The sequence below is a fragment of the Salmo trutta genome, chromosome 23, assembly GCF_901001165.1.
Source record: "Salmo trutta chromosome 23, fSalTru1.1, whole genome shotgun sequence".
In the NCBI taxonomy this organism is placed as follows: domain Eukaryota; kingdom Metazoa; phylum Chordata; class Actinopteri; order Salmoniformes; family Salmonidae; genus Salmo; species Salmo trutta.
Window position 1 is genome coordinate 13944371 of NC_042979.1, and position 23793 is coordinate 13968163.

General features: G+C 41.8%; 1 protein-coding gene across 11 annotated transcripts in view; it reads left to right on the top strand.

The window, feature by feature from the left end:
• The first annotated feature begins 3238 nt into the window (after positions 1 to 3238).
• The window catches only part of kdm2bb (lysine (K)-specific demethylase 2Bb), a 42705-nt gene continuing 22150 nt past the window's right edge, over positions 3239 to 23793 (top strand). For 2 of the 11 annotated variants that reach the window (XM_029709097.1, XM_029709095.1), the window contains exons 1-12: positions 3336 to 3535; positions 4920 to 5064; positions 5321 to 5399; positions 5817 to 5863; positions 6751 to 6929; positions 7024 to 7130; positions 12163 to 12256; positions 12637 to 12790; positions 12977 to 13092; positions 21352 to 21478; positions 21783 to 22204; positions 22337 to 22423. In XM_029709097.1, coding sequence (XP_029564957.1) covers positions 3443 to 3535; positions 4920 to 5064; positions 5321 to 5399; positions 5817 to 5863; positions 6751 to 6929; positions 7024 to 7130; positions 12163 to 12256; positions 12637 to 12790; positions 12977 to 13092; positions 21352 to 21478; positions 21783 to 22204; positions 22337 to 22423 — 1650 coding nt within the window. In that variant the 5' untranslated portion in view covers positions 3336 to 3442. Of the gene's footprint in view, positions 3257 to 3332; positions 3619 to 3691; positions 3816 to 3892; positions 4267 to 4919; positions 5065 to 5320; positions 5400 to 5816; positions 5864 to 6750; positions 6930 to 7023; positions 7131 to 12162; positions 12257 to 12636; positions 12791 to 12976; positions 13093 to 21351; positions 21479 to 21782; positions 22205 to 22336; positions 22424 to 23793 lie in introns of those variants that run through there. The other 9 variants (XM_029709099.1, XM_029709102.1, XM_029709100.1 and 6 more) reach the window with 8 other exon arrangements.

Genomic DNA, 23793 nt, shown 5'->3' on the forward strand with positions numbered 1-23793 from the left:
GACAATAAAGAGACAACTCAAAAAAAGAAATTACACAACAATTACTGTATCATCTTACCTTATGAAAGTGCACTAGTCTGCCCACAGCATCACTGGCACTGATCTTGATCCTCTTCCCTCCTGCTGGTGGTGGGAAGAGATGAAGCAGCAGCAGGGAGGACATATCATTGTCCCAGTCTGAGAGCAAGAAAAGGCAAACACCCCAAATCACATAAAACAATATCGCTGAGTTTGAAACATTGCACTACCCACGAGAGAATCCACTTACTGGTTTCGCTGTCATTCTCTGGAAGTTTTTCTGCAGACTTCAGGAGGCGACGTTAATTGGTGGTCGTAGTCAGGGATTTTGCCAGTTTGATGACTTTAGGCTTCAATACAGTGTCCCACTTTTCAAGGAGCTTAGAGGATGTTTCATTGTCGAACATCAGCAAAAAATCCTGATTCACCTAAAACAAAGTGGATCAACTCAACTTCATGACCAACACAAAATTATGTTCTCAATCAGACAACTAGCCTGTAGTTCTAATTCCAAGACATATTACATCACTCACCAATCCTTTGATGTCCAGAAACCTGGGAAAGACTGAGGACATCTGTGCTTCTGTCTGGACTATAAACTTGCTCCTGACGATACTGGAAGACCTCCGTCTTCTGATAGATTTGATTTTCATCGGCAGAGTGGACAAGGAATGATATATGAATATATATGTGAACATCCTTATCTCAGCTCACCGGTCACCATAGCAGCACCCACCCGTAGCACGCGCTCCTGCAGGTATATCTCACTAGTCACCCCAAAAGCCAATTCTTCCTTTGGCTGCCTTTCCTTCCAGTTCTCTGCTGCCAATGACTGGAACGAACTGCAAAAATCACTAAAGCTGGAGACTCATATTTCCCTCACTAGCTTTAAGCACCAACTGTCAGAGCAGCTCACAGATCACTGCACCTGTACATAGCCCATCTGTAAATAGCCCATCTGTAAATAGCCGATCCAACTCCCTCATCCCCATACTGTTATTTATTTATCTTGCTCCTTTGCACCCCAGTATCTCTACTTTCACATTCATCTTCTGCACATCAATCACTCCAGTGTTTAATTGGTATATTGTAATTACTTCGCCACAATGGCCTATTTATTGCCTTACCTCCCTTATCTTACCTCATTTGCACACACTGTATATAGCCTTTTCTACTGTATTATTGACTGTATGTTTGTTTATTCCATGTGTAACTCTGTGTTGTTGTATGTGTCGAACTGCTTTGCTTTATTCTTGGCCAGGTCGCAGTTGTAAATGAGAACTTGTTCTCAACTAGCCTACCTGGTTAAATAAAGGTGAAAAAAAATATTAAAAAAATAGCCTCCTTGCAAGCATCACCAACAAGCTGGTGGTCCAGGACAGTCTTCCTCCTATGGGTTGGGCCTCCCGACTGGGGTGAAATACTCTTCTTGATGGGTCAAAGTGAGATCTTCCTTGATACCGTCTTCAGCCGATAGGCAAAGGATATCTGAATTATGTCAGGAACATAGAAGTGTTCCTTAGATGTGGGAAAAGGTGACCAACATGGTAGTCAAATTGTTATTTTTAGACTTGATTCTATGACTGTTTGATGCCCCTTTCAGTCCACAGAACATGTGTCAACATATTAAAGCAAGCATGCTCTACCTACCAGCACTTACATAGACTTTGGGGTGAAAAGGATCTCTCAACGAAGGGAAAGGGGTCATAATTCCAAGAGCATAACGTTCTCTCTGTTGATGAGTGGGAAGCCTCCTTCTCAAAAACAGTAAAGCATACACACGCCAAATATGTTTAAGCAAAGTTTTGTTGAAGGTACTGTATCTTTCTAGTCTCATAATGAGGCCAAATAACATTAATTTATAGTTTGATTGTTTTGATCCACTGTTTGTCTAGATTGGCTAATGAGAAGCTTACCCACGCATCTCTTTCATTAGAGTTTTATATTTTTAATTTAACCTTTATTTAACTTGGCAAGTCAGTTAAGAACAAATTCTTATTTACAATGACGGCCTACTCCGGTCAAACCCGGACGACACTGGGCCAATTGTGCGCCACCCTATGGGACTGCCAATCACGGCCGGATGTGATTAAGCCTGGATGTGGCTGACTAAAATGGCAATCATCTCTCCTGGTTCTGTGGTCCAATGTTTTGGTTGTCTGGTACTCTTCTAATACGTCTTGCCCACCAGGTCTACTACTCAGGGCATCTCGGACCATCTATTAAGACGAGATAAAAGTTAAACAATTTAGGGTCGTAGGCAGCTGTAGCGTCTGCTGCCTCAATATACCCGTGATATCAAATACATTTTTGATAAGGCGCGATAATTAAATAAACGGTTTGGTATAATTGTTTATGTGGAAGATTGAGTAAGTGTTTGCTGTTTGCTTGGAATGATTTCTAGCTATCGTCTGTCTCTACCTGGGCATCCGACTCATTTTCCCTACCAGAAAACACGAACAAACGTAAATTGTGTTATATTTGCGCACCCAAATTCAGGAGGAAACGGACGTGCGGATGGCTTGACTTTTGTGAGTGTCGGCTCACTTAACGTCAGTCGGCAAGACCGTACGTACAGAAGCCGCTACATTGTTACAATTTAAAAATAAAGTTGTCACACGTTTGTCAAAGGAATAAATGTCGTAATTGAAGAGTCAGATGAAGCACGTTGCTGTAATTGTGATGGGTATGACGTTCCGGAGTTCCCGCAGTAGCTAGGATCAGGGCTATCCAGGCAGTGAACATAGCTGAATGAACGAGTGGAGATGAGATGGTAGTGGATGCCCCACACGACAAACACTAACAGTGAAGAAGGTGGACTTTGTTGCATTCATTGTGCACGAGATAAATTGCACAGGACAAACTTATAAAACATCTAAGATGCTAGACATAGTTGTAAAGACGGCAAAAATAGTTCTGTATCTCCAGGACTTAAGTTGACATGTTAGTGGGAATACTTAATAAATAGGTTCACCCCTCCCAGGTTCATGAGCAGGGATTTGAATCCGACTGAAGGAGTACATGTTTTGGGGGGTTTACTTTTGAATATAAGAAATATTGTTTCGCCCTTCCCTTTTCCCTATTACTTTGCGTTAAAGTGATCACTTTTCACCCCATCCACTAGGTTGCGGCACACACCACAAACGTTTACGGACCGCCATAATACCATAGAAGATGGTTTCTTGTGAAATTTAGGGCCGACTACATCGATTCGCCAAAGATCAATACTTCTAAACATGTAAATTGTTAAAATCTTACCCCGTACCAATGTTTAACCTCTGTAGTTGTTTCCTCAAATCCATACTTTTTAACAAAACGTTCGTCAAATACAACCTCCGTTTCCGTTGCTCCAAAATGGCATATCAGGAATACGCTAATTCAATCGCAGATTACGTTAAGTAAAGTCATTTTAGAGCAACAGAAAATGAGTCAACGGTCGGTGGTTGTATTTGATGAACGTTTTGTTAAAAAGTTTGTATTTCAGCAAACAAATACAGGCAATACAGAGGACAAACAGGTACAACGATTTTTTTGAACGAAAATCGTTTACCATTTTAAGAACAAAATGGAAGCAAATGAGTTTATATTAGACAAATTAAGGTAGGTTCCTCCCGGTTTCGTTCCGTTTAAGAAACGTTTTGCAGCGGGATCGTTCTAGTGAATATGTCCCTGCTCTGTTCTGTTTCAGTTCATCAGAAACTTCCCTCACCATGTGGGGTTGAGTTTAGTTTGCTAATCTGAAACATATGCTGGAGAATGCGCACCAAGCCAATTGCAAACGATTTGAATGATAGCGGGTGATTATAACGAAGCCATTCGTGTCACACGTTGTAGTTACAAACGAACAAATTGTTATAATAGATTGTCTAAATAATTCAATGTCTCCGCTGCGGATATCGCGCATGTATGTCATGCCGTTGATGAAATTTCCGATCTGTGACGGACAGTGGAATAGTCGCAGAAAGAAATGGAAGTGTTTTTCTAGACGTTTACAACTATTTGAGTTGACATGAATAAGTAGTGTTGGAAATCAGCCACTACGGATGACGTTGTCCAACAATGTTTTGATTCAATCGGTGACGTAATCCAGAACACAACAAATATGGTTCCCACTTAGTTTTGTGTCGAAACGTAAAGTGATAATTACTTTCAATGTGATTATTTGTTTTCTTAAAATTAAGGTTTAAACGGATATACTAGGCAAGGGCTCAGATCATGGAAGCGAGTGCAGAATCTGGACGCAAACTGGTGTGTAGCATTACCCTATTATAGCTAGCCTAGTTTGCCTACTGTGTACGCGTTAGCTGAGCTATCATCAATAGCTAGCTAGCGTTCAGTGATCCTCATTAGTCAGAAGAAGTGCCGTGTCAATTTCGTTAAAATGTTGACAAAGTTCAGCTTTATGTCGTTACTTACATTTTACTTGTTTGGTAAATTATATAGCTAGGTAGTTGGCTACATTACATTATTCACAAGCCCACTCAGCGCATCGTTATGGCAAGTGCAGCAGTTCCAACGTTGTTATTGTTTTGCATCTATCTTAGCACGTTATGTCAATGTTGATCCGGGACATGATATCAGCGATTGATGTTATTAACGAACACTGTTTAATCATCTGTAAAGGTGTTTGGAGCAGAAGGCCCATCTACAACCACACATTCAGAGGTTTAGCCTAGCCATGTGCACGTGCACCACTGTTTTATTGTGAATTATTTCGAGCCTCCACAACAATGCACTGACTGGCCTACTCTTTTCTCATTTGAAACGACAGCTATTATTCAAAGATATGCATACATGTTCATTATATACATTTTTAAAAAAACACTGTTAGTGAGATGTGATAAATTAATATATTTATATTGATATATATACTTTTATAACAGTTATTTTCATTCCTCTAGCGCTCCATCTGCCGGACAATGTATGACGAAAATGAGGACTTCTCTGACGTTGAAGAAATTGCAAATGTCAGGGGTTTCAATCTGGAGGAGAAACTTGTTAGCGACTCATACAACACACATTTCGTTCAGTTGATGGATGGCAAAGGTACACATCTGTTTCATTCATAAAATATTACCACACACTCACAGTCCCCCATGCAGACTCATAACTGGCTGGACATGCACAATTTCTACCCTTTATGGATTCACACATGATAAGGGAAAAGTTCCTGTTGGTTAATTCGTTTTTGTGCAGGATGTCCTTACAAATCCATGATATTCACACACATCACACATTGCTCTACCTGAATATATATGCTGAAGTTATGGCCCACTGACTACTTACACTTTTTTCTTCTCAGATTTCACTTATGAGTATGTTCAGAGAGAGGCACTTCAGACCCCTCTTATTTTCAAAGCCAAAGATGGACTGGGAATCAGGTGAGACATGAGTCAAATATGATGACCTGTGACCAATACAATCAATTTGTTTTTACACTACTGCTACTCACTGTTTATTATCTATGCATAGTCACTTTACCCTACCTACATGTACAAAATACCTTCACTAACCTGGACCTCCGCACATTGACTCTTACAGTTACTTTTTACTTTAGTTTATTAAGTAAATATTTTCTTAACTCCTTCTTGAACTGCATTGTTGGTTAAGGGCTTGTAAGTAAGCATTTCACGGTAAGGTCTACACCTGTTGTATTCGGAGCATGTGACAAATAACATTTGATTTGATCATGTTTAGCCTATTACATGCTCTTTTTCTGCCTTGGTTAAATAGTAGGCTTTATGGAATGGTTTGATGTTAATATGCTTATCTTGACTATATTCTTTAAAAAAAAACAGAATGCCAGACCCGGAGTTCACCGTCAGTGAGATTAAAGGTTTGGTTGGTAAGTCTATTTGTTTTTAAATAGCAGGCAAAAAAGTTGCTAAATGCTTCCTTTCCCTCCATCAATTCTTATCTTACACAGCAGTGCTGACGTACTCCACAATACTCTGCATTTCTTGATGAATGAAAAGCATGCTACTGGAAAAGGTGTTATGTCAAAAAGTATGTGGGTGTTGATGTAAACTTCTATAAGCCTGTAATGCAAAAATGAGATGACTCACTGTACCAAGACAATTTCTATACATTTGCATTGCAGACCCAATAGATATAGGCCTATTCATATAGATCAGTTAAATGGCACTTTTTACTTAGGCTAAATGACCATTTATTAGATCATGGCAGGGTTCTTCAGTGCGACCATTTTACTTGCATATGCGCTTAAATATTTTTCTGTGCGACCTAGAATTTTAATTAAGGATTACCAGTGCCTAGACAAATGTAGGATTCTAGCTTTACTACCTCAAAGATTTTTAATTGTGCTCCTACATTTCTTTGTAAGCGCCTACATTTTCAACTTAGTGCACATGTATTTGGTATTTTATTAGGATCTCCATTAGCTGTTTCAAAAGCAGCAGCTACACTTCCTGGGGTCCACACAAAACATGAAACATAATACAGAATGACATAATACAGAACATCAATAGACAAGAACAGCTCAAGGACAGAGCTACATACATTTAGTTTATTTGCTCAGCGTAGGCTAGCCCTGCTCTCATGTCAGATGATGAAAGGGTTCAGGACAGAGTGTACTTTTTTTATTATGGTACATAATGGATGTGCGCTGTGGTTCAGCATCTCCACCTGTTGGTAAAGGTTATGAACAACATGCATACAAATTGTACAGTTGTACCCAGGTTTACAGTAAGACTGCTGTGTTGGTGTTTGCAGGTAGCCGTCGTGCCGTTGATGTGATGGATGTGAGCACCCAGAAAGGCTCTGAGATGAGCATGGCCCAGTTTGTCCGCTACTATGAGACGCCTGAGGAAGAGAGGGACAAACTCTTCAATGTTATCAGCCTAGAGTTCAGCCACACCAAACTGGAGAACCTCATCAAGAGGCCCACTGTGGTGAGATGACGCTGGCAGTTTTTATTTCATGTGTTCATTATGAACGAGGGCAAATTTGATAGTGAATGCCAGCCAACTGTCAACTCTCTTATAGGTGGATTTAGTGGACTGGGTGGACAACATGTGGCCCCTAAAACTGAAACGAAGACAAACCGAAGCCACTAATGTCATCTCAGAGATGAAGTACCCCAAAGTACAGAAGTAAGTATTTTAGAAATGTCCTTAGTTATTGCATAGTATTTCCCATGCAATGTCAGAAAGTTTATTTGGATGTTTTAACCTGTTTGCCAAACGTAGTGGATTGTACCTAACAGAAACATGCTCAAGCACAGGCCACATTTTATTTTAAAAAGCTGCTTTGCTGGGAGGAAATATTAGCCTACTCCTCCTCCTTTTTCCAAAGTCCCTCTGCCCGCTGCGCACTGCTGTTGTTCACTTCCTCTTATGGCTCTAGATGGTTGCTAGGCAGCGGGGCTCTTTCATGGTGGAGGGCGGTTCTTCACAGGGTGCAGAAGTGACTATGGATCCTCCTCAGCCAATCAGTTGCCAGCATTAGGGCATAACCCGCACTCCAGAGCCAATTGTGCCCTCCCTTTCATCCTCATTCTTCCCCTCTCTCTCACACTCTCTATCTTGCTCTCTCTCTTTCACTATAATATTCTCTCTCCTCCCAGTTTCTCACTCTCTCTTCACTAAATGAAGCCCTCTTCAGATGGAGAGGCAGGGAAATAAAAGCCAGAAATAAAATCTATAGTAGTTCTCTCCTGTCCGGTCGGTGACCAGCGCATGGGGGGGGGCTGGTCCTGAGCTAACCGGCTCAGAGAGAGAGGAGTAGCTATCGGGTACGTCTCTGTCTTTCATTGGGAAAAGCTGCTGGGGTTTAGAGATGTCGGGAGTACTCTACCATGTGATTTGACTTAGATTTATTTACCCCCTCTTTTATGGAGACGCTTATGGGCTGCTGAGATTGATTGTGAGTGTTGTTTGTAGTGGGATGTATGGCTCTTAGCCCAGGGTCTGGTCACTCTCTGTCCATTGGGGAAACTGCTGTGCAGCCAATAGGATGGGGATCTATGTGTGCGATTATGTTGTGTCTCACAGGTTCAGCAGATGGCCCCTCAGTTTATGATAATTGCAACAGACGTGGGAGAAGATAGTTCTATCATAAACATCTGTGAATGTGTAGGAGGCCTATATGTGCTTCTTTGTAATTATTTGTCTTTGTTTGCAAGTATTGTATTCATAATGTAAAGAGAGTGAATGTGAAGTATGTAAGCCATACAGTTTTATGCGTCTCTACATGTTCCGTTGAGTGTAGGTGATATTTGTGTCTATTTATACAACGGGTGGGTCTAATCCTGGACACTGATTGTTTAAAACCGCATTCCAATTGGTGTCTATTCAACAAGTTACCACCGACTAAAGCTATGACGTTGAAATGCCTATTTACTCTGATCCATCTCACTGCGCAATTCACTGTCTCATCAACCCAGCCAGGCAATTTATAAACTTGATCTCCACTATAAAAAGCATCTAGACATTGGTTTTCCACAGCTGAGATTTGTATAAACCTCGCTGTCTCTCTGACATTTGCAACATTATTTCAATATTGACATTCGTTCTCCAGCTGTCCCATAGTAATGAATGTGTCGGGACGAGACAGACCACTTTTCTCAGCCAGTTAAATTCATGAATCAGCTGACATCATTTTTATGGATATTTACAAAGAAATGTCAATAGAAAACACGTAAAACAAAACAAAATGCAGCTTGTTTTCAATCTTTCCAGCTTCAGTTTGAAGTGATTGTGTTAGCTGTGTTGTTGGCTAGCTCCTCTGAACAACAGTGTCCTGATGAGAGAACACATTTTCTATGCCAGACAAAATCGCGGCCCATTAGCTCATTGTTATGGATGTATCCAAATAAATGTCACTAGAAAACAGCTTAAACAAACGCAAATGCAGCTACTTTGCTGTTATTCTGGCTGCACTGTTTGACGTGACTGTAATTTAGCCATAGCTGGCTAGCAAGCGAGGGATAAGAACGTTGCCAGCCAGTATGGTAATGGAACATTTAGAATGAACGACTGGGTCGCATCCATAGATGGAGAACAAAAATAACGGATGGGTCACGTCTTTTGCAACCGAACCGATAGAACGAATGACCAGTCGGCTTGGCTAGCAACCTTAGATTTGTGTCAGGACTATATCTCGTGGAAGGATGAAATAGTATGAATAAATTCATAAAAAATATTTTTTTAGGAAAATATGTCAATCATTATTTGAATATGTTGGTAACCCGTTGTATAAAAATCACAATGCCCTCGGTGCCAGTGTTTGGAGGATATATTGGCACGGTTTTCCGGCCCTCTACGACACTCGTGGTAATATATCCTCCAAACACCGGCTTCTTGGGCATTATCACTTAAATGGATGAGGTGTCCTTCTCCCTCTGAGTATTTATGTGCTTAAACTGGCAGTTTAACCCATTACCTCAGTCAAGGTCATACTCCTGTAAACCCTTTCCTCAGGTCTCTCTGTGGGAGGGAGCAGATACACTGCTGTAGGATGGATGACAACCCTGTATCTCTCTGACTAGCGTCATACAGTAGGAGCCAGTGGAGGCTGGAGAACTATATCTTAGCCCCCGACTTATGTAATAGACCAAATGAAATATGTATGGCTGAAATTAGCCGTGTTGACAGGATGGGAAGTGGTCTGTATTTTATGAGCTCTTGCAACTGACTGGATCAGAGGAGGCAAACAAGCTTGTATTGATCAGCTGGTGTTATGGAGGCTCCCTGGTGGACTTGTGCTGCCAAGAGAGGTTATTTGTCCTACAACAGGAACGGGTTGTGTCGATCAGAATTTGGTATAGAATTGGTGTATTGTTTGTTCATCACTCATGATGGATGTCCCATGGCTTGAATAGTGGAATTACAACCCTGTGAAAGGCTTTGAATTAGAAATGACACAACCTTTTTTATCAAACACTCAGTGTATGGATGGACCTGTAGTTAGTAAAAAATATTCCCTGATGCACTGTAGGGTATAGATCTACCAGGAGAATGGATGCACCATTTTGCAGTAGCCTACATGCAAATCAAACCATCTTACAACAATCATGACTGTGGCTTTAACCATAATGTGCATTGTTTCCCCTATATTAATTTAGCAGCTGCGGCCTGCTGCTGCTAAATAGTTGCCGCCACTGTAAAAAATATACGATTTTTATTTAAGTACATTTTTATTTTGTTTTGAGAGAGGGAAGATATTGGGATTGTAAATGTATTTAGTGTAAACTTAAAGCTTCAATATGCAACTTTTTGGGTCTGTCATTCTCATTGAAAGCATGTCTAAGAAGCGGTAGATCTGTTCTATGTGCACTATTTCTATGCTTCCCGTTCTTAAGTTTAGTTTTTGCGTCTTTTTCTTTCGGTTTTGTACACCAGCATCAAACAGCTGAAAATACAAATATTTGGTTTTGGTTATGGATAAGATATTTCACAGCAGTTTTGATAATACAAGGATTCTCTATACTATACTTGCTTGTTTTGTCACAAACTGAAATTTGGGGAACTATTAGAATTGTAGCAATTTTAGGGATTTCTGCGTAGTGCATCTTTAAATTACTAAAACCAGATATAAAGTATGTAGACAAGATGGAGTTATATATTTGTTTAAGATCATCTTTGAGAACTGACAATCACAAAAAGAAAAACTAGACTGTGGAGAATATTTTGTTATGTTTGATTCACTCCGATACATAAGAACACGGCATAAGCCTCGGCAAAATGTGTAGAATTGCAAGAAATGAGCTTAAAACGTTAACATTTTCTCCCCGCCGAAGGCAAAATTTGCAGGAAATCTCTGCGCCATTGGCCACGGCCACAGATTTCTAAGTAGATTTAAGTCAAAACTCCCAGTGTTTGGAGGAATGCGGACTGAACCAGGTTTTACTTTTGCCTGCCCTTAGCTCCATTTATTTTTTTATCCTGAAAAACTCCCCAGTCCTTAATGATTACAAGCACACCCATAACATGATGCAGCCACTGCTATGCTTGAAAATATGGAGAGTAGTACTCCATAATGTGTTGTGTTGGATCTGTCCCAAACATAAGACTTTATATTCGACAAAACTTTTGCATTTGTACTTTAGTGCCTTCTTGCAAACAGGATGCATGTTTTGGAATATTTTCATTCTGTACAGGCTTCCTTTTCACTCTGTCAATTAGTTTAGTATTGTGGAGTAACTACAATGTTGTTGATCCATCCTCAGTTTTCTCCTTTCACAGCCATTAAACTCTGTAACTGTTTTAAAGTCACCATTGGCCTCATGGTGAAACCCCTGAGCGGTTTCTTTCTTCTCCGGCAACTGAGTTAGGAAGGACGCTTGTATCTTTGTAGTGACTGGGTGTATTGATACACCATCCAAAGTATAATTAATAACTTCACCATGCTCAAAGGGATATTAAACGTCTGCTTTAAAAAAAAAACAACATCTATTTACCAATAGGCGCCCTTCTTTGCGAGGGCCCTTCTTTGTGAGGCATTGGAAACCCTCCCTGGTCTTTGTGGTTGAATCTGTGTTTGAAATTCACTGCTCAACTGAGGAACCTTACAGATAATTGTCCATTGCAACTTATATTACTTGCTAAGCAACATATTTACTCCTGAACATAGGCTTTCCATAAGTAAGGAGTTGAACACCTATTGACTCAAGACATTTCATATTTTCTTTCTTAATTAATTAGTAAAAATTGCAAATAACATTCCACTTTGACATTATGGTGTATTGTGTGTGTTCCCTGTAGCACATTTGTCGTTATTGATTTTTTTTTTTATGTTGGTTGGAATAGAGTATTGGTAGATGTAGAAGATTTCAACCAGGTATTGGGGCTGTTCCAAATTGGTTGAACTGCTTGTTTTGAAGGAATAAATAGACATTTTCGGCCAAATAGCTTCCATATTCAAGCTCCATTCCATGTACTGGAATGTTGCAATGCTACACTTTCTGTATAGTTTCTGGGGTAAGAACAGTGAACAAAAATTTGCTCACTGAATGTTTCTTTGACAAAGTTGGTGCTCATACTGCACATGTTTTATTTACCCATTTCTGTTCATGATGTTCATTCAGCTCAGCATCTAGCCCACGGTCTTTATACGATCCCTCAGGGTCATCATAACTGCAGATGCAGGGTCTCATCATCCATCCCTCTCATCCCTCCTCTGTAGGTACTGTTTGATGAGCGTGAAGGGCTGCTATACTGACTTCCACATTGATTTCGGGGGCACGTCTGTGTGGTATCACGTTTTCAAAGGAGGGAAGGTAAGTTCATGTATTTTTATAATTATTTTTTAACAGTATGTGGATAACAGCATTGCATCCACCTGAGGCTCTGATGTACCCTCCCCCAATGCTGGTACTGTATATGTATCAGATTTCTGCAGAGGCGCTACAAATTAACCTGTCACCTGTTTTTCTCAGCGACGGCTGCAGAAATCACAGGACTGTTGCTAGGTAGTCCGTTGAGGGATCTCATTATATAAACGTGCAAATTTCAAGCTAGAGGAAGAGAAATGTTGTGATAGGATAGTCAAATCTAAGAAATGTCCTGACTTCTCTAATATAAGATGTAACATTGAGTGCTGTTATCACCCTTTGTTTTAGATGACTACCAAAGCTACATTCACCCTTTTCATACCCAGGTGTTCTGGCTGGTGCCCCCGACACCTCATAACCTTGCCCTGTATGAGGACTGGGTTCTGTCAGGCAAGCAGAGTGACATCTTCCTGGGAGACCGTGCAGATGGCTGCCAGAGGGTGGAGCTGAAACAGGGCTACACCTTCTTCATCCCCTCTGGTGAACTGCCTAGCATTTAATTTTTATGTATTCCTATCATATTAACGTTAATATTATTGTAACAAACCATACATTACATGCTCTGCTTTATTCAAGCATGTGTTTGAGGACATGTTTGGGCATGCCATGTCTGTTTTGAGTGGGTCAGCCGGTTCTCATGATGTTTGGCTGGCTGTCCTGTTTCAGGCTGGATTCATGCAGTCTACACCCCTGAGGACACGCTGGTGTTCGGAGGCAACATTCTGCACAGCTTTAACATTCCCATGCAACTCTCCATCTATGAGATAGAGAATAGGACTAAGGTAGGCTGTCATACAGGTGTCCCACTACATACGCTTCACTCCACCTATGACCATTAGTTAAACTAAACTGTGTCTCAACAATGAAGATGGATGGGGAAACAGCCTCACCTCATACAAACTTAGTTTGCTGCGTCAATGAGTGTGAGAACGACAAACCAACCTTGTGACGTCATCAGAGTGCGCAGCTGAACACTATATGCTGGAAACACTCGGTTTGTTATTTTATATTAAAACAACTAATATTCGTTAAATATAAATACCAAACTTGTTTTTGCGTGGATTCCGTGACGTGGTTAGCTTTTAATAGCTAGGACCGCTATTTCTTGAATGTTTACCTTTTCCATGCCAGTGGCTGGACGGCATTCGCGCTTGTTGGATGACTCTCCGCCTTGTCTTTTGTCATTATGCGACTGGCCGGTGTTGCCTGGAGCTCCCCCATCTGATAGCAGAGTCGAAGGGGCACAGCAAGAGGAGCAAGGCAATCAACGATGGTCGCATGTCATGACAGCGGCCTCCCGCGAAGCAGTCTACACTCCCAAAGAGAGGCCCGGAGCAGATACAAACAACGAATAGTTTTGGCATCCTGGAGCCTGATCTTCCTGCACCTTTGTCGCAGGGGGTACCTATGTCTGCGGCCGCAGTGCCTACTCCTATGATTTCGAAGTCGACGTCGGGAACCTTCCGTCCCTGCTCTGGATCGAGCGGGGATTCTCCATCTGTCGGAGGCCTGCATCGAGAGCAATGGGCTCAAGTAATCCTGCCTCTCGCCCGTCCATAAAGTGTTCTCCGAGGCATGGGAGTGGGTGTGTGTCCTCGTCCTTCTCGCCAGCTGTGATTTTGGGTTGCTCCATGGTATGAAATGTGACTGTTTTTGCACTAGGAACAATGTCCTATCCCAGAGCTCGAGTAAATGACATTACTAAACTGCTACCGAATGTACTACTTCAGGACATGGAAATCGATTCTACTGTAGTTCATGTGGGTTTTAATGACATTATGAAGGGCAACTCTGAACTGTTGAAACTGGATTTTAAAGAACTCATTGACTCTCTGCCAGACGCTAATAAAAGACCCATCATATCTGGCCCTGTGCTCTCTGAATCGTGGCATTGAACGCTTTAGCAGGATTCTTTCTCTTCACAACTGGCTACGTGATTATTGCAGCTCAATGGGTGTAACTTTTGACAATTTCGATACCTTTTTGGAAATGTTATAAGGAGGATGGGATCCACCCAAATCATTTGGGTTCCTGGATCCTGGATCCTTTCACAACACTGTAAGGCTGCGTTGAGACAATGACATATCAATGACTCAAGCCCAGCTCAGCTAATCCCTACCATTGTGACGCTGAGTTATCATAATTCTTCAGCAATTGTATGTTATACCAGGGGAGTTGGTAGACACAATGTAAGTAACCTGATGTTCTGAAAGAACTGCAAAATCTGGATCCCTACAAATCAGCTGGGCTAGACAATCTGGACCCTCTCTTTCTAAAATTATCTGCCAAAATTGTTGCAATCCCTATTACTAGCCTATTCAACCGCTGTTTCATATCGTCTGAGATCCCCAAAGATTGGAAAGCTGCCGCGGTCATCCCCCAAAACAGACCTCTCTGTATATATCAATGATGTCGCTCTTGCTGCTGGTGATTCTCTGATCCACCTCTACGCAGACGACACCATTCTGTATACATCTGGCCCTTCTTTGGACACTGTGCTAACAAACCTCCAATCGAGCTTCAACGCCATACAACTCTCCTTCCATAGACTCCAACTGCTTTTAAATGCTAGTAAAACTAAGTGCATGCTCTTCAACCGATTGCTGCCTGCACCCTCCCGCCCGACAAGCATCACTACTCTGGACGGTTCTGACCTAGAATATGTGGACAACTACAATTATCTAGGTTTCTGGTTAGACCGTAAACTCTCCTTCCAGACTCACATTAAGCATCTCCAATCCAAAATTAAATCTAGAATCGGCTTCCTATTTCGCAACAAAGCCGCCTCCACTCATGCCGCCAAACTTACCCTCAAAAAAGGGACTATCCTACCGATCCTTGACTTTGGCGATGTCATTTAAAAAATAGCCTCCAACTCTCTACTCAGCAAACTGGATGTAGTCTATCACAGTGCCGTCCGTTTTATCACCAAAGCCCCATATACTACCCACCACTGTGACCTGTATGCTCTCGTTGGCTGGCCCTCACTACATATCCATCGCCAAACCCACTGGCTCCAGATCATCTATAAGTCTTTGCTAGGTAAAGCCCTGCCTTATCTCAGCTCACTGGTCACCATGGCTACACCAACCCGTAGCACGCACTCCAGCAATTATATTGCACTGGTCATCCCCAAAGCCAACACTTCCTTTGGTCGCCTTTCCTTCCAGTTTTCTGCTGCCAATGACTGGAACGAATTGCAAAAATCTGAAGCTAGAGACTTATCTCCCTCACTAACTTTAAGCGTCAGCTGTCTGAGCAGCTTACCCATCACTGTACCTGTACACTTGTACACTTTGGGGATCCCAATCTGTAAATAGCACACCCGACTACCTCATCCCCATATTATTACTTACCCTCTTGCTCTTTTGCACCCTAGTATCTCTACTTGCACATCATCTGCACATCTATCACTCCAGTGTTAATGCTAAATTGTAATTATTTTCACCTCTAGGGCTTATTTATTGCCTACCTCCCTACTCTTCTACATTTGCACACACTGTAATTAGATTTTTCTATTTTTCTTTTGTGTTATTTATTGTTTGTGTTATTGTTACACATTGTTTATGTGTAACTCTGTGTTGTTGTTTTTGTCGCACTGCTTTGCTTTATCTTGGCCAGGTCGCAGTTGTAAATGAGAACTACCTGGTTAAATAAAGGTGAAATAATAAATAAAAAACTGCGTAATTTATGTCCCTCCAGCTGCCCTGAATGCCTCTGCTGATCCTTCAGCTATTGTATGCAGTAATCATGTGCATATGAACCAGATTTATACTGTTAGCACTGAGGCGGTATGCCCTAGTAGGAAGTCCACTGTGTGCAGCTCACCCTGCACTAACATAAATAACATGAGCATATCTACTTCTGCTAAGCTTCACCGTAAAGCAATGAAAACAAGTAAGCATCCCAGAAGAAAAGTGCTCAAAATAGCCAATGTTAACATATTTTTCAACCTCTCCCTGTCCGAGTCTGTAAAACCTTTTATTTTTTACCCCATTTTTCTCCCCAATTTCGTGGTATCCAATTGGTAGTAGTTACAGTCTTGTCTCATCACTGCAACTCCCGCACGGACTCGGGAGAGGCGAAGGTCGAGAGCACAACCCAACCTAGCCGACCAATCAGCCTGGTGCCAACCCTTAGTAAACTTATGGAAAGAATTGTGTTAGATCAGATACAATGCTATTTTACAGTGAACAAATTGACAACAGACTTTCAGCACGCTTATAAGGAAGGACATTCAACAAGCACAGCACTTACACAGCCAGAAGAGGACTGCCCACCCCTCGTAGCCTGGTTCCTTTCTACATTTCTTCCTAGGTTCTGGCCTTTCTAGGTAGTTTTTCCTAGCCACCTTGCTTCTACACCTGCATTGCTTGCTGTTTGGTGTTTTAGGCTGGGTTTCTGTACAGCACTTTGTGACACCAGCTCATGTAAGAAGGGCTTTATAAATACATTTGATTGATTGATTACACAAATTACTTATGATTGGCTGAGAGAAATTGAGCATAAAAAATATTGGGGGGGCTGTTTTGTTGAGACTTCAGTGCGGCTTTTGACATTATCGATCATATTCTTCTGCTGGAAAAACATGTGTAATGGCTTTACACCCACTGCTATATTGTGTATAGAACTCAGAGGGTGTCCTTTAATGGAAGCCTTTCCAACATAATCTATGTAGAGTCAGGAATTCCCCAGGGCATCTGTCTAGGCCCCTTACTTATTTCAATCTTTACTAATGAATTGCCACTGGCTTTGAGTAAAGCCAGTGTGTCTATGTATGTGGATGACTTATCACTATACACGTCAGCTACTACAGCGACTGAAATGAATGCAACACTCAACGAAGAGCTGCAGTTAGTTTCAGAGTAGATGGCAAGGAATAACTTAGTACTAAATATTTCTAAAATTGAAAGCATTGTATTTGGGACAAATCATTCACTAAACCTCAACAAAATCTTGTAGTAAATAATGTGGAATTTGAGCAAGTTGACTAAACTGCTTGGAGTAACTCTGGATGTTAACTGTCATGGTCAAAACATATTGATACAACAGTAGCTAAGATGGGGAGGAGTCTGTCCATAATAAAGCGCTGCTCTACCTTCTTAACAGCACTATCAACAAGGCAGGTCCTACAGGCCCTAGTTGTTGCAACTGGGCTGCTGTTCAGTTGTGTGGTCAGGTGCCACAAAATTGCAATTGGCTCTGAACAGGGCAGCACAGCTGGCCCTTGGTTGTACACAGAGAGCTAACATTAATAATATATGTCAGTCTTTCCTGGCTCAAAGTGGAGGAGAGATTGACTTCATCACTACTTGTATTTATGAGAGGTATTTATGAGAGGTATTGACATGTTGAATGCACCGAGCTGTCTGTCTGAACTACTGGCGCACAACTCGGACACCCATGCATACCCCACAAGACATGCCACAAGGTCTCTTCACAGTCCCCAAACCCAGAACAGACTATGGGAGGCACACAGTACTACATAGAGCCATGACAACATGGAACTCTATTCCACATCAAGTAACTGATGCAAGCAGTAAAATTAGATTTAAAAACATAAAAATACACCTTATGGAACAGCGGGCACTGTTAAGAGACACATGCACACACACATACACACACACACACACACACAATAACATACTCACTATACACACACGTACACATGGATTTTATATTGTAGATATGTGGTAGTGGGGGAGTAGGGGCCTGAGTGCACACAGTGTGTTGTGAAATCTGTCAATGTATTGTAAGGTTTTAAAAATTGTATAACTGCATTTAATTTTGCTGGACCCCAGGAAGAGTAGCTGTTGCCTTGTCAGCAGATAATGGGGATCCATAATAAATAGAAATACAATTAATCAAATGTATTTATATAGCCCTTCTTACATCAGCTGACATCTCAAGTACTGTACAGAAACCCAGCCTAAAACCCCAAACAGCAAGCAATGCAGGTGTAGAAGCACGGTGGCTAGGAAAAACTCCACAGAAAGGCCAAAACCTAGGAAGAAACCTAGAGAGGAACCAGGCTATGAGGAGTGGCCAGTCCTCTTCTGGCTGTGCCGGGTGGAGATTATAACAGAACATGGCCAAGATGTTAAAATGTTCATAGATGACCAGCATGGTCAAATAATAGTAATCGCAGTGGTTGTCGAGGGTGCAACAGGTCAGCACGGCCAGATGGACTGGGGACAGCAAGGAGTCATCATGCCAGGTAGTCCTGAGGCATGGTCCTAGGGCTCAGGTCCTCCGAGAGAGAGAAAGGACAGAAAGAGAGAGAGTTAGAGGGAGCATACTTAAATTCACACAGGACACCGGATAAGACAGGAGAAATACTCCAGATATAGCAGACTAACCCTAGCCCCCCGACACAAACTACTGCAGCATAAATACTGGAGGCTGAGACAGGAGGGGTCGGGAGACACTGTGGCCCCATCCAATGATACCCCTGGACAGGGCCAAACAAGCAGGATATAACCCCACCCACTTTTCCAAAGCACAGCCCCCACACCACTAGAGGGATATCTTCAACCACCAACTTAACATCCTGAGACAAGGCCGAGTATAGCCCACAAAGATCTCCGCCACGGCACAACCCAAGGGGGGGTGCCAACCCAAACAGGAAGACCACCGTCAGTGACTCAACCCACTCAAGTGACGCACCCCTCCTAGGGACGGAATGGAAGAGCACCAGTAAGCCAGTGACTCAGCCCCTGTAATAGGGTTAGAGGCAGAGAATCCCAGTGGAGAGAGGAGAGCCGGTCAGGCAGAGACAGCAAGGGTGGTTTGTTGCTCCAATTAGGCCCTTCCTCAGCCAGGCCTCCTTGGTTTTCACAGATCTGAACAGGATAGGTTTAAGTAATATGAAATAAGCTGTTGGGAAGCTAGGGATTTGAATGGAACTGTGCAGGAATGTGACACCGTAAGGCACACAAGTGCTGAAAGTGCAGTAATTTCCATTACCGTCCAATTCAGAAGCAGACTGATACTAATGGTGGTGCAGATGAGGATGAGGGCTTTGCCCCCCTGCTTTTATAAAAAATGCCATCCATATTCATGTGGAAATGGAGTCGGTGACAGGAGTGCATGTTGAATCAGAATACAGCTTTACAAAGGCTGAAATTAATCATGGCGCTTGTTTCATATTAGCAGCCAGAGACGGACTTCTAGGAAAGAGGGTCAAGCCTGTAGGCCTATTTGTTTATCTCTTCTTTTCACACAAACTCCCAAGGGCTTCTTATGGTGATCAGATATTGTGTAAGATTGGCTTTGTGTGTATGTGTTTGTTTGTACTGTATGACCTATATAGAGGGATTCCTAGACAGATTTCACTCTTCTTATTCGGATATTCTTTACAATAATATGATCAGAGTAGTTATTGTAATGATATGGATGCAAGTCCTGCAGGCTTTGCGATTTATATGGATACTTGGCTAAATGTGGCTTTCTCAGAAATGATGGATAGATTGTAGGAAGAGTCAGCTTTGCAGGAAGTACAGTACTATTTTTGTTTCTGCTGGAAAAGAGGCATGAGCGTAACAACGGCGACAGTTTCATATGCTCCCCAGGGCTCGGCACGTTGTGCTCGCTCTATTTTTACACCTCGAGATAGAAATGTAGCTAAAGAAAGGAAAGGATCATCACTTTGACAAGTGTTGATCTGTGTGAAATTGTCTTTGGGAGATAAATATAGCTGTGTTTCTAAGAGGAGAGTGGGAATCAGATCATGCCGCTGTGTCTATGAGAGGGCAAGCTCTGCCTGGATAAGTGAATGAATGGAAGAGCTTGGGCTTCAGAAGAGCCTCTGGTTTGCCAGTGTGTTACATTTGTGTCACTTAACTTAAAGGTCCTGAACAGTCATTTTGAAAAGTACTTTTTCTCAAATGGCTAACTACTGGGAAGTTTGAAAAGACTGGCTGAGTGGGCGGGGAGCTTATATTCAGGAGCTCGCTTTGACTGACCAGTCATTGAAACACCTATGTCAAAAGCAACTTGGATGCAGTGTCGCAGTAAAATCATCTCAAGCAAATTTGGTGATACACAAAGCAACTCAAACAGCATTGAAATTGCATCAATTATATAACATTTTTCATAACATCTCTAGGTTTGTATGTATCTTGTGATGTGGTTCACAGCAGCACTTATGGATGTGTTGACTTGACAGCTGCATCTTAGTTTTGGACCCCCCCCATTTGTTCCATGCTGGCTGAAGACCTAGCTAGCCAGTAACTAGCTAATACCAGACACAGATGAAAGGGGAAACATATAAGTATTTTTGCCATAGATGAATAGGGTACACTTTTTAAAAATTATATTTGCTGACACCCTACAGTCACATTTTTGGCACCAGAAGAGTAGCTATATAAACTACGCGCCGCTGCAAACACTTCTCCGATGTTGGTTACAAGACGGTACTTATTTAAATTAGGTAAGAGAATATCATGCTGTATTAAAATGAGAGTTAAGGTGAAGTCACCTTGTCCCCTTTATAATGAATCCAATAGGTTGACAAGGGGGAGGGGACCAGTAACTTTATGATCAAACTTTCAATCAATGCACAAGCAAGTCAGTTTTCATACTTGGGTCATACTTTGATCTGGTTTCCTTAAAATATCATCCAATTTCATGAAAAACATGATTTTTACTGTTCATAACCTTTAACCTTTGTCTTTTATCCATGTTGTTATTAAGTTGGATTTTTTAACTAGTTCTCATTTTCATAAAATTCCCAGCCACTGAAAATATCACTACTGTCTAAATGTATGTATGTATGTGTGTGTGTGTATATATATATATATATATATTTATATTTTTATTTATTTCAAAAAAATTATATATATATAATTTTTTATTTTTTTACACAACACTTGACAGTCACAGTAGATCAACTGTCTGGGTATTAACACAGTGAATGTATCAACTCTTGTTAATCATTAAAAAAAATGGTAGTAGGTTAAACATGGTAATGAAACCCCCATTGTCTTTTTTTAAGCTTTTTGGTCTCTCAGATTGTGAAAGTTTCTCCAAACTCGTTTCAGGTTAATTCCAAGTTCCGCTACCCATTCTACCATGAGATGTGCTGGTATGTCCTGGAGAGGTACGTGCACTGCCTGACCAAGCGCTCCCATCTCACTCTGGAGTTCCGCAGAGAGCCTCTGCTAATCGGTGAGTGAGCCCAGCTAATGCCGCTATTTAACAAATACCCAGAGTGTGTCTATGAATACTGGTTCTATCCCGAGAACTCTTATGGGGAGCCTTGCCTTGCACTCTTGTTGTAATTACCACTCACAAGTGGGTAATGCTTTGGAAAGAGCCAATGATATAACTCATCTGTTTAATCAGTTAGTTTGCCTTCTCACATAAATGATAGCATGATGAAAGTGACTGTAATTATAATCTGACCGGAATGGTTACACATGGAGCACAGCAGATTGGTCCACTCGTCTTCTCTCATCCTTGTCTTCCTCAGACTTGGAAACTAAGCTGAGCACAGAGAGCCCCTCCTCTGACTCCCGGAGTCAGGACATGGACGAGGAGGACTCCTGCGAGACGCAACAGGGACGAGATGAACAGGGTGACAGGTCAGCATTTGATGATCCCTGCTCTCCTGATAACAGGAAGGGTAAATCCAGCGGCCTTCGGCACCTCAAAGCTGCCTTGTCCAATGATTCTGAGGACAGCTGCATCCCCACCTCCACCCAGCCTCCAGAGTTCCCCAAAACCCCCTTTGGCTCGCCAGTCTCAGAGTCTCAGAGTAAATGGACTCATCTCACTGAGTTTGAACTGAAGGGCCTCAAGGCCCTTGTGGAGAAACTGGAAGCCCTCCCTGAAAATAAGAAGGGTGTTCCAGATGGCATTAAGGACCCCCAGGCCCTGCTGGAGGACATGAAGGTATGTGCCTCATCCTGCTTAGTTCTCATGCATTTTTTGTCTTGTGTATATATCTGGATGAACCATTACAAAACACTGGATGAACCATTACAAAACACAGGAACATACTTTACTCTTCTACCCTTTCCCCAGGTTGTCTTGAAGGAACATGAAGACGATGATCCCAAAATGGCTGCCACTGGAGTACCTGTGGTGTTCTGGCCCAAGAAGTCTGCCAAGGTGAGAATGCATATTTGTTTCCTCAGTATTGTTATTCATTTTTCATCTGATATCCTGCCCATCCTCATTCTCTCTGTCTTGGACCAGTGAAGTAGGGAGCATGTCCTAGGGGAGAGTGGGGTGTCCTAGGGTCTCACTAAGCTTCAATATGAGGTCCTAAACCTAGCATGAAAGCGCATCCTTTTTTTTGCCTCGGGTTAAGTTGAGCCAATGGCAAGTTGAGCAAATTTGAAGTGTTTTCTTCTCAGGTATAATGCAAGGCATTATCACTGGGATATGAGGTAACAGCAAGGCCTGGCCTATGTTAAAGTACAAAGTGTTTGTTAGGTGTTAAGCGCTGTTATATACTTACAGTTATTAAAAGACATTGTGATTGTATGGAATTGTGTTTGGGAAATAAAGATGGTTTTGACATTTTTGGCCGATACCGATATCCAACATTTTCCTTGCCCCCAAAAAAACTAAAACGATATTTAACATTTTTGTGGCCTTTTAAGCATTGTAGTACAGTTAGAGTTAACACACACATGGACCGAGCGGTCGAAGGCACTGCATCTCAGTGCAAGAGGCTTCACTAGAGACCCTGGTTCGAATCCAGGCTGTATCCCATCCGGCCGTGATTGGTAGTCCCATAGGGCGGTGCACAATTAGCCAAGCGTCGTCCGGGGTAGGCCGTCATTCTAAATAACAATTTGTTCTTAACCGACTTACCTAGTTAAATAAAGGTTGCACACACACTAGCTATATATAGCTAGGTGTCATCATCTAAAATAACCATATTTTATAAGACAGTTCTTATTTGATTAATAGTGGTTGGACCCATCTATGTGAAGCTAACCAGAATAAGGATTTGCCACAATAGTGGACTTTGCGTTTAGCCTTCAAAATAAAAGTATGTCATTAACAGTGATGTAAATGAATACAAATAGTACTATGCCATACTTTTATTTTGAAGGCTGTCCGCAAGGTCCACTATTGTGGCAAATCCGTATTGTGGCTAGCTTCACATAGATGGGTCCGACCACCATTAATGTGAAGCTAGCCACAATAAGGATTTGCCACAATAGTGGACTTTGCGGTTAGCCATCAAAACAAAAGTCCGCTCGAGCCTCACTAGCCAGATGATGCTATCTGGCTGCTTATAACGTTAGCTTTGGGCAACAGGGTTAAGTAGCTGGCTAGCTATTTATTTTCATGAACTGAAGTTCAATTTCAAGTGGCAACCTAGCTAATACACTCACAAGGATTCCTAAATCATTGCTAATAATAATGAAAATACTGCCGTTTCTACTGGTCATTGTTTTCAGGCTGGTTGTATTGGTGCTAGCTAGGTACAAAGCTAAAGCTAGCTACCCCAGAAGTTGCGGTTG